This window comes from Euprymna scolopes, chromosome 33 (genome assembly GCF_053919585.1).
Source record: "Euprymna scolopes isolate OS-2025 chromosome 33, ASM5391958v1, whole genome shotgun sequence".
NCBI lineage: Eukaryota > Metazoa > Mollusca > Cephalopoda > Sepiida > Sepiolidae > Euprymna > Euprymna scolopes.
In genome coordinates this window covers 80,235,068-80,251,703 of record NC_136514.1, presented here as the reverse complement: position 1 = coordinate 80,251,703, position 16,636 = coordinate 80,235,068, and the positions used below count along the sequence as shown (strand labels likewise).

The 16,636-nt window shown below is 36.8% G+C and overlaps 1 protein-coding gene across 2 annotated transcripts in view; it reads right to left on the bottom strand.

Annotated features, from left to right (window-relative positions):
• LOC145258323 (collagen alpha-6(VI) chain-like) overlaps positions 1 to 16,636 on the bottom strand; it is an 88,155-nt gene that overhangs the window by 54,649 nt on the left and 16,870 nt on the right. For both annotated transcript variants that reach the window (XM_080116417.1, XM_080116418.1), the window contains exons 2-3: positions 14,749 to 15,092; positions 10,637 to 10,874 (exon numbers count right to left, since the gene is read on the bottom strand). In XM_080116417.1, coding sequence (XP_079972543.1) covers positions 10,637 to 10,874; positions 14,749 to 15,092 — 582 coding nt within the window. The remainder of the gene's footprint in view (positions 1 to 10,636; positions 10,875 to 14,748; positions 15,093 to 16,636) is intronic.

Here is a 16,636-nt window from a genome sequence, read left to right as displayed (position 1 = left end):
AAATAAAGCCATAATATTTTATGGTAAAGGTAAGAGCGTAGAAACGATTGTTTTTTAGGAGATGTGATTATTGGATTAACCAATCAGAAATCGTCTGTGGCACACACACATCTCTGTTTTTATAGATATATATAGAAGATAGATATAGATATAGATAGATAAAAGATAGAAGATAGATTAAATGTTAAATAGATTTTGTAAATAGTACAGTTGAAATGATTAGAATATTTCCAATATGTAATAAGGTCGAGGTAATTAGTTAAAGAGATTTAATATAATGTGATATGCAAATGAGCATAAGTCATTCGATATGGGGGTTGTTTGTAGAATAGTATATAAAGAAATTAGGCACAGATTCTTATGTCTCCTATAACAGAAACATCCTAAAATGGGTTCTAATGTTTCTCTACCAGGAGAGATCTACCCTCTTACCTCCTTTATATTTCGTTGATGATGGAGAGCTGTACACACAGACAGAAACACACGAACCCTATTACTTTATAAAAATATATATATATATATATATATATATATATACATGAAAAATATGCTTGTCAATTATATTTCACCCTTTTATTTATATCAATCCTGTTATTTATGAAGCTCGATGTATATTCCAAATTCAAATATGTTGTTCATCTTACAGTTTATTTCTTTCACCATATCAAAATGTAAAAGGTGGCTTCGTGGCTGGTTTGAATCTCATGATTGGCAGGAATTATTACCCTACACTGATGGTTGAGTAAGTATGAAACATTAGTGTCTGTAGGTATAAAGAATAATTATTATCATTATTATTTTATTATCATTATATATATATATATATATATATATATATATATATATATATATATATATATATATATATATATATATGGAAGTCCTCCTTTGTGAGCGTATCAATGACCTTTGTCACAGTCTTTTTCCTCAATTGTCTTATAACGACAGCCTCGAAGGTTTTCCTTGAGCTTAGGGAATAACCAAAAGTCACAGGGAGCAAGGTCTGGACAATAGGGAGGGTGAAGAAGTCTTGATGTTCATCTTGGTCAAATAGTCTTTTTTTCTCTGAGCACCCTTGGGACAAACTTTGCACAAATCTTCTGCATCTTCAGTTCCTCGTGAATAATTATGTGTACAGTTCCCACACTGACATCAAATTGTATACTTATTGTCTCTATAGACACATAACAGTCCTTATCCATGAAATTCTTTATTTGACCAATCCACTCATTATTCCTCACAGCCTTCCTTGAATTTTTATGCCACTCAAAAACTGATGCGTGATTCATGCAATATAGTCCAAAAAGCAGCCTGAAGCATTCCATACGTTTCTATGGCATTTTTTTCTCCAAGTTTAAAACAGAATTATATTACATATCATTCTTCTAAAGTGTCTTCAGGTCCAGATTGCATTTTTGAAATTTACCAGCTGTGATGATTAGGCTTTAGTAGGATGTATTCCAATTCCTGCTGTAACTGTTCATTTGAACATGAAATCATAACAATGGGGCAGTCACCTCCTAAGATGTCTAGCAATAATATAATGAATTTTCAAGAGTCAATTTCGGTGATGCAACGGCGTGTTATGTCGTATATAAATACAAGACGCAAAAACGTAACTCTCGATATATTTGTGAATAATTGTAAGCATTTGAACAAAAACTATTTCTCCATCTTTAATATTAATTCATCTGGCAGACTATATGCAATTGTCAAGAATGATGGTTTCCATAAGGTCTGTACTAATCTAGACCTCTTGGATTATTTGGCGAATAGTCACGCGTCAATCTTCCAAAATGTTAGCTACAATTTTGGTCAAGATCAAAGTGTAGTATCTGTTCTGCAGATGCTGCACTTCCATTTCTTGTTCTCTTTCGGTGGAGGAGAAATCCTTCACAACTGAGACAATTTTTATTTTTGTACCTTTTCTCCACATTAAAAAACGACCCTGGTGTCTAACTCTGTCCCGTGGGGAGGCATAGTAAATAGGTACAATTTGACTGACAGGTGCCTCATCAATTGTAGAAGAAGGAAGGCGATCAGGTCTGGGATCTGTTTCCACAGATTTCCGGCCATATTTGAATTCACTATGGCAGCGTTTACCAAGACTATGTGATGCGGCATCATTACAATATGTTTCTTTTTTTTTTTTCATCAAACGTTTTCTGTGGTGTGCGTCCTTTTAAATACAAAAACCAGATCACTGCGTGATACTTAACAGTTTCCATTTTACACTTGACTTAGTTGTAACTCAGAAACCATAATTAGTTCATTCACCCATTTTAGTACTGATCAGGTACGTCGATGCTTAACTTCGAGAACGTCGGGTTATGCCGTATATAAATACAACAAGACGCAAAAACGAAACTGGATATATTTGTGAATAATTGTAAGTATTTGAATTAAAAATATTTCTCCATTTTTAATATTAATTTTATCTTGCAAACTCTAGCAAATAATCTTATCGATATCAATTAATCAGATTTTTGAATTTTTGAGATGAGGATTCGTTGTTCGTGTCATTTGGATTCTTCGGACTACTGTTCTCATCTTGAGTGTCATTTTTACAACGTTTCGATGGATGTAACCTTCAATCTTCGACCTTCCTTAGATGTATCTTGTCGAACTCAGAAATGTTTCTGTCGGACTCAGGAATCTGGACGGAATTTCTCATTCCATCAGCCACGATTGGATAGAGATCCTAAGTAATTCGCAATTGTATTTTCGGTCGGCCACACTGAGAATTGAACCTTCAACCTTCAACAGAATATCATGTTTACAATTAATTTTTTTTCCAAGTACGTTAACCACTATGCCACAGATTCTTGCGGACAGTTCTAGTACGACTTTCGGGAGCCTTAAACCAATTCGTTTCTTGTTATAAATATCACTAAGCTACTTCTGTGAAGTAAATAAACAGTTCTATGAGAACTGATTTTTCCTCACTAGCGAACTCATACATACAAACGGTTGATATTAAGTTAAACACGATTATCGCCCTTCAACTCTAGTAATACTATGCCTTGCCACCAGGGGGCGATACAGCTATGTTCACTTCCATTTCGTATATTTCATTCTCTTGCTGGAACTCTCAACAAGTGACGATGTGACGATAGACGCTCTCCGGTCTGGTGAATGCCAGTCCGACACCAACCTTGCCGTCGACCTCTCACAAAAATGCAATAACGCAAGTAATCTTATAATCTTTTCTCACTGAACTCTTAATATCTTCTATTCTATTCTTACTATTACTTTTGTATTCCGATGTAAATAGATCTACATTTATTTATCATATATCGGTGTACTCTGTGTTTTCATTACGCGACCTTTGCTTCTTTCACCTACCTTATAACATGGAGGATGGGATTGCCAATTCCGCCCAATCCAAATTTTTTTTTTTAAATGGAGTTCACCACTTATCAAGGCCCAATGGCCATTCAGGGATAAGGGTTATTGTGTGTACAGTAATCAAAGGGATAGTGTAGCAATAGTATTGGAGAATTGGTAAGGTGTCATTTCTTAGAGGGGGCGGTTCATCAGGAATTTGTTTGTGTTGGACTTGAAGACATCCAGGTTGAAGTCGGGAGGGAAACAGGCAAGCGGAACAGAGTTCCACAGGCGTGCAGTTCTAAGAAAGAAGCTTTGTTCATGGTATCTACGTTTTGATTTAGGCACAGATAGGGAGTGGGGAAAATTATTGACGGTGGTTTCAGCTAGTCGGGTGTTTTTTGAGAAAGATTGGCGAGGGGGGACCAGAGAATGGAGCTCAGACGAGTACCTGCCATGGAAGTAACAATAGAACAATGACAGGCTCACTACGCCTCTTCTGTGGGAAAGAGGTTGCAGGGTAGAGAAAAGGGCATCCTCCACCAAGCCACAGAGTCTATTTTGTACTCCGTCAAGGCAGAATAGGCTGTTTTTTGCAGCCCCCGCCCAGATGTGGCAGCAGTACTCCATCTTTGGACGTACTTGGCTCTTATATAGATAGAGAATTGCATCATTAGTGAGATATCTTCTGGAGCGGTAGAAGGATCCCACCATTTTCCCAGCGACCTTGGCAACAGATTTGATGTATGTGTTCCATTTAAGATCAGGTGTAAAGGTCAAACCCAGGAGCTTATCAAATCCTGGGGCCTCCCTTAGACGAGAGCCATCCATTTCAATTGATGCCAGATGGGGATCAGAGCGTTTATGATGTAGAGATAGGAGCTCGGTCTTAGATGCGTTAAAGGTAACCAGCCACCTCTTTCCCCACTGTACCACGCGCTCAAGATCAGAGGAGAGAGAATCAGAGAGAACATCATCATTTACGGCCTTTGATGTGTTGCCATAGATGGTCGTGTCATCAGCAGAGATGTCAACGAAAGATTTTAGTATGTGTTTTGGGAGATCATTGATGTAGATCAGGAAGAGAGTTAGGCCCAGTATGAACCCCTGAGGGACTCCAGCATTAATACTGTGGGCCTCTGATTTCTGCCCATCAACCACTACTCTTATGAGCCTAGCAGATAGAAATGATTTAATGATAGAGAAAACATTTCCAGTTATACCGTAGCTGGAAATCTTGTGTAGTAGGTCTTTATGCCAAACCTTATCGAAGGCCTTTGATATGTCGAGAGCAATTTCTCTAGAAATGAAGCCTTTGTCGAGAGATTCGCTAATCCTATGAGATATAACCGTTAGCACATCTGCTGTAGATCTAGCAGAGCGAAAACCATATTGCATGTCGCTAAGAAGGTTATTTCTGCTGAGGTGGTTGACTACTTCTCTATTTATTGTGGATTCCAGCAACTTACTCATGACACACAGGAGACTTATTGGTCTGTACTGAGAGGGGGATGACTTATCACCTGAATTCTTAAATACAGGGCATATTGATGAGGTTTTCCAGGGTGTTGGAAAGCACTTCTCCTTAAGGCAACGCTTAAACAGTTTGGAAAGTATGGGGGCAAATGATACGCATGACCAATCCTCATCTCTAAATTTCAGAAACGTAAAATGAAGTGTTCAGCAAAAATAAATAAATGAATAAAAAGAATTGTTTTTGGAATCGGTTATTAGAGTCAGTTTTTCGGATATCGATTCCAATACCCTAAAAAGTCCCGATTTTTCCGATTAATCGTCCCAACAGTAACATATTATGATTAAATAACTCAAGTGTTATTTATTCTGCATTTCAAATCACCAGTTCCTCGGTTGAATTCGACATTGTTGCCAAAACTACCGACTTGCAAACGCAACGATCTTTCCAGCTGACGTCTACACGTCTGCGTAAGTAACACGCCTTCCTCAACTCGCCTCATGTTCGCTTCACGTCCGCTTTTATAGACCAGTCTCATTTGCATAAACATTCACAGTCACGTGATCATTCACCATAAAGCAAACTGTCTCGCCATGTTAGTTTTTCCTTTCTTTCTTTTTCATTTTGTTCCACGACCGACCCTTTGAATCATGCACACGTGCTAGTCAAACAGGTTACGCGTTTCGCTACCCATATATTATATATAAATTTCGTTAACACAGGAGGGGGGGGGTTAATTTATAGTGTGGTATAATAATGAAGAGCTTCCCTCTATCTGTTTTTTTTTCTTGTTCTCATGGGGAGACAAGTAAAAGCAATTAGGTACTGTTTTTCATATCGAAATGTCAGCGAACATTCGTTGTTGGAGATTGACAGATGTTTACAAAATCTCAGCCCAATCGGTTGACACAAAAAAGGCCAAGGTCGAGGTCAAGGTAGATGATATGCAAATACTGTAAATGTGAGAAAAATTATATATTTGGTTTTCGTTCATATACACAGACATGACAGAAAGATAAATATTTTTCCTAAGATTAATATATGCTAATTTATATTTACAGATAAGAATAGTGCTGAAATAACTGAGAATATCTCATTAAAATTGCATCTAACAACATTGAAGCATGCCACAAACCAAAGGAGCATCAGACCTATCAGAATTTCTATGAGGATGAATCGTTGGTCAACATGAAGGTGGCCTTAGTCAACGCAAAATATCGGTAGATCTTTCAATACCTCTTTTTACTGTTAATAGAGTGATTGTAAAATTCACAAGAGAGGACAAAGAGTGAACAAAGCTTTATTCAGGTTGCCCCAAGCCCTCTGAAAAACCTTGTGACTTGTGAAAAGAAATGTTGAAGAGGATGCCTCTGACAGTGCAACACAAGTACGTGTCAGTCCCAGAACAGCTGTCAGGTATCTGGTAAAGCTGCAAGGAGGAAACCTCTTCTTCATCCTGCCAATATTAAGCGCAGAAAAGATTGGGCTTGTGAGATGGAGACACCTATGACCAATGTCATTTTCTCTGATGAATCACGCTTTTCATTATTTCCCAACAGTGGAAAGGTATGGGTCTGGACACTCCCTCAGCAAGAGTTTGATTAAAAAAGACTGCAGCCAACACTGCACATTAAAAAACGGCATTGTGCCTAATTTGCTCAGTGGGGAAGCAAATAAATCCACCCACCTTCAATAGACCGAGCAAATCCCTCAATCCCAAGACGGCTTCATGCTAAGGAGGTTTTGCCTAACGAATCTTCTGGTCATGGAGACGTCGCTGACCAGAATCATGGACAAGGCAGACACTGCGGATATTGTCTTCTTGGACTTTGCCAAAGCTTTCGACTCTGTAAATCATCGTCTACTTCTCATCAAGCTCCGAATGTACGGGTTCCATCTTGAAGTCGTGCAGTGGGTCGGCGCCTTCCTCGCTGACTGCACCTGGGGGTTTTCGTGGTTATGGTATGAAGTGCAATTTGGAGTGATGGTCGCAAGTGCAAAGGAAACGTTAATTCTGCTAAATATATTTCAATATTACATAAAGGACTTCTAACAATATTCTCAAGTGGTAACATGAACTGTTATATCACATATCCCTACAGATTTACATAAATAAAACATGAAATCAGCAGGAGCAGTGATAGTGGAAGATGAACCAAAAACTACACGGACATGCTAAATGTACACAAGAGCGTCAAAAACCTTTTTTCTGTGTCTACACCAACGGCATCATTCACAAGGCATCCCAGTAAAAAAAAAAAAAAAAAAACACTAGAGGGAACCATTCCTCTAAAAAAGAATCAAATTTGAAGTAGGAACAGGACGGCCCTCCTGCATGTACATCGACAGAAATAATTAACCCGTGGAACACTGTAAGAGTACAATTCTTACTCAAATACATCCGTGATTTTATCAGCATCAATCTGATACGGACAAGTGAACATACTCACCAAACAGATAACTCCCTGATGTACGTTAAGACGTGGAAACTAACACAACTCTAAAACAAAAATGACACATCAACGCCCGGAACCACCATGTCTTCAACTACGTCCGCGGTCCAACTGGTTTTTGACAACCGGGTAGAATAAGCTAGATCGCCGAGTAGTAATAACATTAATAGCATCGCAAGACATCGCATCAATAGCAACCAGCCTCACCCCAGGCGACATCCACAGCAGGTATTCAGACTACCCTTTCTTCACCACCGATTTCCAAGAGCCTGCCGACCAACCGACCGCTATCCTTACTATAAGCAGCTGATCGACGTCCCCGTCACTGCCTCCGCCATCACTGGCACATCCTGACAATGTTAACAGCATCCACTACGATCATATTGACTCAATAAAAATTTAAACTACACTTATTCGCTTGTCCTTCTTACTTCCATACGTTCATTTTTGTAATATAACATGCGTTTAGACTGACACCAAACTTTGAATTGCTTTTTTAAGCAATAATAAAAACGAGTTATTATATGACGACAATAACAGTTGAAAAACCAAACTTTGGATTGCGTTTTTTTTTTTTAATAAATAATAAAACCAGTTATGTTTTTTACTCGCAACATTTTCTTTTTTTGGTCTTCGCAGTGAAGTCAGTCAGAATCATTATTCCTTATTTCGTCCAAAAAATGATACGACACTGTTTTCATGCTAGGATCACTGATTTAAGCGTCTTGTCTAGCTATGAAACTAGGGCCAGCCCCACGTAAGCGGTCGATTAATAAAATGCAACCTTTTTATACAACTTGATCGGCTGCTACTGATAACATTATAACATCACCTCAATGTTACCTGATTGGTTGACGAAAATCATGATGCATGAAGAGGGACGGAACATTATTTATATCTGCTACATGCACAAAATCTGTCAAATAGTCAAAATCTGGTTTTACTAGAAGCAAAAGGGACACCAGAGACTATTAAAAATATAATAAAATAATTTTAAAATGGTTCTTTTTCATTATTGTAGCAAATTTCGAAAACTGAAATATTGAAATTCAAGTGAAAATAATGGTATCTACTAAATTGTCATGTCACTGTAAGTTGAATATTGAGCTAGGGCGACGCTGATAGATGGATTTTGATCTACATTCTTGTGTCCTATAAAAATGAGTTGAATCGTAACTATCACCGAAAACAAAGAACGGCTTACATTCCGGGTCGGAATGTTAGAATTACGTAACGCAAAATAAAGAGGAAAAATGAAATATTTTAAAAAGAAAGGGTTCGATAGTCGTCCAATATGAGTGATAGATTCTGCCGTCGCCTGGCACACACACACACACACACACACACACACACACACACACACACACACACACACACCGCTGAACGCAGTAGTTCTGTTCCGTCCCTCTCTCGTGTCAATGACCAACAATGAATTATAAATAAACTTGAATATTGACAAAAATCGTCTGCATTGATTTTGAGAACGACAAAAGAACTGTCAGGTGTATATAATTTTGCAAGCATTTGAAAAGTGCAAACTTGAAACTATATATATATATATGCATTCAATAACGCAACAAGTAATGAACATATCCAAAAATTACGAAAAACGATAAGGTAGAAAATTAATTATTAATATCAGGTTGACAAGAAAGTTCTTGCGGTTTTTAACTTTAAGTTCAAATAAACACATCTCGGCTCGAACAAACAAAAGTATTGGCCGAAATAAGCACCACCAGAATCAACACACTTTTACCAACTCCAAAAAGTGTATTTATGCTAGTAATATAAAAATCTTGCGTTCTGGTGGCGATGAAGTCGCTGAAGGCATTTTTGATATCGCTTAGGTTTTTGAAGCGTTTCTCACGCAGAAAGTTATCGAGATGCTTGAAAAGTAGCCCAATTCGTCCAACTTCTGCAGTGTCAGTTTAGTAACGTGTGGCCGGCATTGTCGTAAAGGAGAATCGGGCCTTTTTTGTTGGCTAATGCTGGGTGTTGTTGTCGAAGTTTCTGATTCAATTCATCCATTTGTTGATATTATTTATCCGACGTAATGGTTTCACCTGCATTCAAAAAATTGTACTGGATGAGACCTGTCGCAGACCACCAAATATTCAGCATGACCTTCTTTTGGTGCAATAGCTCCGGGAAGTATCATGGAGCTCCGGCGGCATCTAATCTCTGCGCTGAGCATCTCCAGTTGTCGTAAAGAACCCACTTTTCATCGCAAGTCACAACCCGGTCGAGAAACGGGTCGTTCTTGTTGCATAAAAGGGAATATGTCACTTCATAACAGCATTTTTTTTTTTTGGTTGTCGTTCAATTCCTGAGGAACCAATTTATCAAGTGCTTTGTCTTTCCAAATTCTCTCAAGTGGTTGGGAATCGTCGTATACATTACGTCTTATTCAGAAGCAAGTTCTTGAACAGTCGTGCGTGGATTGGCTTTGATTAAGGCTCGTAATTGATCGTTGTCAACATCCGATGGCCGACGACTACGCTCATCATTTTCAAAACTTTCGTTGCCGCCACAAAATTTCTTAAACCACCATTGCGCTATGCATTCAGTAATGGTTCCTGGACCAAAAAGCTTCGTTGATATCGCGAGTTGTTTCAGCAGCTTTTCGGCCTAACTTGAATTTAAATAAGAAAATTGTGCGAATTTGTTTTTTTTCCATCTTGTAGTCAACGTTCTGAAAAGACATAATTGTTTTAAAACGATTGTAATTTAAACGAGCAGAAAGCTCTCTTTAAAATTAATATATAAAATATAATATATATATATTTGAAAATACATCATTTAAAATAAAAATTAAAAATTCCACAAGAACTTTTTTCTGAAACTAATAAAATAGTTTTCGAAGGCAGTTAACGAAAATTTAGTTTTGTAAAACAAACAAATAAATAAAATAAACAAATATAAAATAAAAAATAAATAAATAAACTAAGTAAATAAATGAAATAAGAGAAACCAGAGAGCTCTAATTGTTACAAAAGGAAGTAAGTCTAATTAATTTTCTACTTTATCGTTTTTTATAATTTTGGGATATTTTCATTATTGCGACATGACAATTCATATCGGTGTGATTGTACAGTGTTCACTAATTTAAGTTTGGTGTTAGGATAGAACTAATGCTTTAATCCCTGCCACACATACTGAAGCTGTCTAAGGATCAACATTTGGACTTGGACAAATGGGGCACGGCTTATAAAAAGATTATATATTTTCATGTTAGGATCACCGATTTAAGTTTGGGGGTTGAAGACAGATTTTTTCTTCATCTCTGTCACACACACTAAATCTGTCGAAGGATTAACATTTTTTTTTCTTTTTTAGACGGAGTTTGAGAAGGGCAGATAAATGGCGATAGTAAATATCTTACTTGTAACTTCTTTACACACCACTGTTTTTAAAGAATCCACAATTTTGGGAAGTTCGTCAAAATCTTTGGTTTGAAAGAGATTTTCAGGTTCTGTGACGATCTGTTGCAGGTTGGCCTGGTTAAGATGTTGACCAATTCCAATGACGAATATTGTTACTTTCAATCCTTTTAGGATCTGACTGGCAGTTATCGTTTCTTTCAAGTCGATCGTGTCTCCATCGGTGACGATTATCAAAACCTGTCAGCAATTGAGTAGAAAAATATTGATTAATATACAAAACTGATCACATATTGAGACATAGATCGATATATTTGGAAGGGGGGGGGGAGTGAAGGATAGTCACAAATACTCTCTGGAAAGGTACATGTACAGATTGTCTTCGTGTTATATTCAAACAAGAGGAAGGAAAGAAATAAAAATTTCGGGTTGGCATTTTTTGCTTTTTAAACAAAACGTTTTTATTACCGTAACTTTCGGCATCACTTAAAAAAGTTACTTTCGACACCACTTAAAAAAAAGTTACTTTCGGTACCACTTAAAAAAAAGTAACTTTCGACACCACTTACAAAAAAGTTATTTTCGGCACCACTTACAAAAAAGTTATTTTCGGCACCACTTACAAAAAAGTTATTTTCGGCACCACTTACAAAAAAGTTACTTTCGGCACCACTTACAAAAAAGTTATTTTCTGCACCACTTACAAAAAAGTTATTTCCGACACTACTTAAAAAAAAAAGTAACTTTCGACACCACTTACAAAAAAGTTACTTTCGGCACTACTTAAGAAAAGTTATTTTCGGCACCACTTACAAAAAAGTTATTTTCGGCACCACTTAAAAAAAGTTATTTTCGGCACTACTTAAAAAAAAGTTACTTTCGGCACCACTTAAAAAAATGTTATTTTCGGCACCACTTACAAAAAAGTTATTTCCGACACTACTTAAAAAAAAAGTAACTTTCGACACCACTTACAAAAAAGTTACTTTCGGCACTACTTAAGAAAAGTTATTTTCGGCACCACTTACAAAAAAGTTATTTTCGGCACCACTTAAAAAAAAATTATTTTCGGCACTACTTAAAAACAAGTTACTTTCGGCACCACTTAAAAAAAGTTACTTTCGGCAGTACTTAAAAAAAAGTTACTTTCGGCACCACTTAAAAAAGTTACTTTCGACACCACTTACAAAAAAGTTATTTTCGGCACCACTTAAAAAAAGTTACTTTCGGCGCCACTTACAAAAAAGTTATTTTCGGCACCACTTAAAAAAGTTACTTTCGGCACCACTTAAAAAAAAGTTACTTTCGACACCACTTACAAAAAAGTTATTTTCGGCACCACTTAAAAAAAGTTACTTTCGGCAACACTTAAAAAAAAGTTATTTTCGGCACCACTTAAAAAAGTTACTTTCGGCACCACTTAAAAAAAAGTTACTTTCGACACCACTTACAAAAAAGTTATTTTCGGCACCACTTAAAAAAAGTTACTTTCGGCACCACTTAAAAAAGTTACTTTTGGCACCACTTAAAAAACGTTACTTTCGGCACCACTTAAAAAAAAGTTACTTTCTGCACTACTTACAAAAAAATTATTTTCGACACCACTTAAAAAAAGTTACTTTCGGCACTACTTACAAAAAAGTTATTTTCGACACCACTTACAAAAAAGTTATTTTCGGCACCACTTACAAAAAAGTTACTTTCGGCACCACTTACAAAAAAGTTATTTTCGGCACCACTTAAAAAAGTTACTTTCGGCACCACTTAAAAAAAAGTTACTTTCGACACCACTTACAAAAAAGTTATTTTCGACACCACTTAAAAAAAGTTACTTTCGGCACCACTTAAAAAAAAGTTACTTTCGGCACCACTTAAAAAAAAAGTACCTTCGACACCACTTAAAAAAAAGTTATTTTCGGCACCACTTACAAAAAAGAAACTTTCGACACCACTTAAAAAAAAGTAACTTTCGGCACCACTTAAAAAAAAGTTACTTTCGGCACCACTTACAAAAAAGTAACTTTCGACACCACTTACAAAAAAGTAACTTTCGACACCACTTACAAAAAAGTTACTTTCGACACTACTTACAAAAAAGTTACTTTCGACACCACTTAAAAAAAGTTACTTTCGGCACCACTTAAAAAAAAGTAACCTTCGACACCACTTACAAAAAAGTTATTTTCGGCACCACTTAAAAAATGTAACTTTCGGCACTACTTACAAAAAAGTAACTTTCGACACCACTTACAAAAAAGTTACTTTCGGCACTATTTAAAAAAAGTTACTTTCGGCACCACTTAAAAAAGTTACTTTCGGCACCACTTAAAAAAAGTTACTTTCGGCACCACTTACAAAAAAGTTACTTTAGGCACTACTTAAAAAAAGTTACTTTCGGCACCACTTAAAAAAAGTTACTTTCGGCACCAATTAAAAAAGAGTTATTTTCGGCACTACTTCAAAAAAGTTACTTTCGGCACTACTTAAAAAAAGTAACTTTCGACACCACTTACAAAAAAGTTATTTTCGGCACCACTTAAAAAAGAGTTGTTTTCGGCACTACTTCAAAAAAGTTACTTTCGGCACCACTTAAAAAAAGTTACTTTCGGCACCACTTACAAAAATGTTATTTTCGGCACCACTTACAAAAAAGTTATTTCCGACACTACTTAAAAAAAAAGTAACTTTCGACACCACTTACAAAAAAGTTACTTTCGGCACCACTTACAAAAAGTTACTTTCGGCACCACTTAAAAAAAGTTACTTTCGGCACTACTTAAAAAAAAGTTACTTTCGGCACCACTTAAAAAAAGTTACTTTCGGCACCACTTAAAAAAAGTTACTTTCGGCACCACTTAAAAAAAGTTACTTTCGGCACTACTTAAAAAAAAGTTACTTTCGGCACCACTTAAAAAGTTACTTTCGGCACCACTTAAAAAATGTTACTTTCGGCACTACTTAAAAAATGTTACTTTCGGCACCACTTAAAAGAAGTTACTTTCGGCACCACTTAAAAAAAAGTTTCTTTCGGCACCACTAAAAAAAAAGTAACTTTCGACACCACTTACAAAAAAGTTATTTTCGGCATCACTTACAAAAATGTTATTTTTGGCACTACTTAAAAAAAGTTACTTTCGGCACCACTTAAAAAAAGTTACTTTCGGCACCACTTAAAAAAAGTTACTTTCGGCACCACTTAAAAAAATTGATGCCTTGGATTTTTATAAAACTTTCCGAAAAGTTGTAACTAACTGATTTCTATATAATTTTGTTTGTCTATACTTCGTGATAACTCTTGGGTGTGCCCCAGGGGCTCTTTTATGGCTAAAAAAAAAAACCACTCCATTTCTGGGACTATTTTACCATGTTTGTCCAAAATCTTCTGTGTATGTCTATTTAGCAGTTTTGCATGGTGTTTAACTCAAATTTAAATATGTTAAGGTTTTGGGGACTTTTGGGGCTAAATGGGTGGGGGTGGGGGGCAAATGATAGACTTAGTCATTTCTTTTTTTGCATGGCGCAGAACTCAAATTTACGTATGTTAAGGTTTAAAACTGCACCGTTTGTTCATTTTTACCAGGATTTGACATCCCCTGACAACTTTTGGGGCTAAATGGGAGGGGGAAAATGCTGAACTTAGTCATTTTTTTCACTGTGCACTCACGGGGAACCATGCATGCTTCACTTGTTTTCTTTATTATTTGCTTGTTATTCAGTCACCTTTTAAACAACTAGCTGCTATTTTTTGCAAAGCTATTTAAATATTGCCTTAATGAGGAATGCCTACTTAGAAAACGTCAAATAGGCCCGCATGATTGCCAGATAGGCTTATGGGTAAATGCCAGCAATATTATCAATATTCTTAACCAGCCTAAGTATTGTCAAAAAGAAACTAAATCAAACTCAATTATATTCGTTCTTCATAACAGAAGAAAATAAAACGAAAAAGGCTTGTTAGAATCAAATATCGATTTTCCATATGCATTGCTATTAAGCTCTTGCATTGAAAGTCCGACTGATTTAACTTTGTATATATTGGAAGGCATGCTTTCTTTTATTGTTTGTTGGGTAGTCCGTCAATTTTTAAACTGGGATAAAAAAAAAATTCCCTTACCTTTCTAGCGTCACTTCGGCTTCCTCCTGTTTCAGTAAAGCCCTCGGTAATCACGTGTTCCATAGCTTTACCCAAGTAGGTCATTCCCCTGGTCGGTGAGATATTGCCGACCGTTGAATAAATCTGCGACTTGTCGTTAGTGCTGCCAAGTTTCAGGTAGGTGTGCACATCAGAGGAGAACGTGCTCACGCCGACTTGGTAAAGAGTTCGACTCAGGTCGAAGAAGCTGATGATGTGGTTGACAAATAGAAGTTCTTTTTTGAAATCATCATCTTTTAAACTGTCCGAGTCGTCGACGAGGAAGATGATGTCGGTCGGCTCGTGGGAACAGCTTTTAACCGGAACTGAAGTAGGAAAAGAAAACAATAACATTAAAAATTGAAAGCATTATCTATAGCGTGCCCAGAGAGCTCTATAAAAAAGCTCTATAAAAATGCTCTATAAAAATGCCGATTAAAAGCGTTAATAACATCATTTTATGCCTTGGAATTTTTTTAAAATGGGAATTGTGTGTGTGTGCGTACGGTTAAACGTACCTAAAAAATGCATTCACTTCTTGTTCTAAAAATAACAAATAAATAAATAAATAAAAACACAATTACGCGCGCAAACAAAAAAAGATCAATTTCAGAAAAAAAAAAAACGCCTACGTAAATTCTGCGGGGAGAACAAAACTTAAAATGCGTTTTGTTCGGCGGACGTAGTTGAAAGCATACCACGTGACAAAAAAGTGCACTTCTCGGTCAATCAACGCCAAGAGAAAGATTTAATTTTTAAGACTTTTTTCTCACATCGCATCGCGGATACTATTAAGCATAATGCAAAGCATTATATTAAAACGAATGGGAAAACCGTCTACGCCACCCCCAGACGTTTGAAACCCGATAAATACAGGATCGCGAAAGTTACAGCAAGGAATTATCCGACCGTCCAAAAGCGCTTGGTCTTCTCCCCTACACATGGTACAAAAATCAGACGCGACAACATGGCGTCCTTGCGGCGATTTTCGGAGATTAAATGCACAAACCGTACCGGATACATACCCTATCCTACACATTCATGATTATGCAATCGGATTACAAAATGCCACGGGGTCCTGGATATGACCTTAAACTATATCCAGTGGTGAGGCCCCAGCTTGCGGGTTTTGGGGAGTGTGGAGCCACCCTTTAATTGTCATTGCTCCCAGGTCCACTCTGACCCGGAGTGGTAGTACCTGCTAGGGTCCCAACTATGGGTTAAATAGAAACCGACTTGAAAACAACAAATATGTATATTCTATTAAAAAAATTGTCTTCAAAATCTTAGGATTCGGCATTAAATAACCTGAAAAGGGTTGATATGCCGTAAAAAAAAACAAAACAACCAACCTACCAACAAAATGCCACAGTATTTTCCAAGTTGAATCTAGTGAAGGCATAATACCAAATTCCAGTGGCAGAAGAAGATATCCGTAAAACAGCAACGACCACACTATTTGGACTTTACGAATTCGTCCGAATGCCTTTCGAACTTAGAAACGCTTGTCAGACCTTCCATAGGTTAATAGACGAGGTTTTTAGGGACCTGCAGACGTGGATGATGTCCTAATTGCTAGTAGAAACCTCGACGAACATAGACAATACTTAGAACAATTAACTTCCTCGGATACTCAAGAACGGAATATCAACCATTACCCGAGAAAGTAAGTGCCATTTCAAATTTCCCACAACCTACGTCTGTTCATCGTTTTATAGGCGTAATTAACTATTACAGACGATTTTTACCCAACTGTTCTACGATGCTCCCACCATTAACATCACTATGAAAAACCAACAGTTAAAGTTAGAAGGATCTGCTTTAGAAGCTTTCATTCAAGCTAAAACTGCCTTAGACAATTTCACGAAAT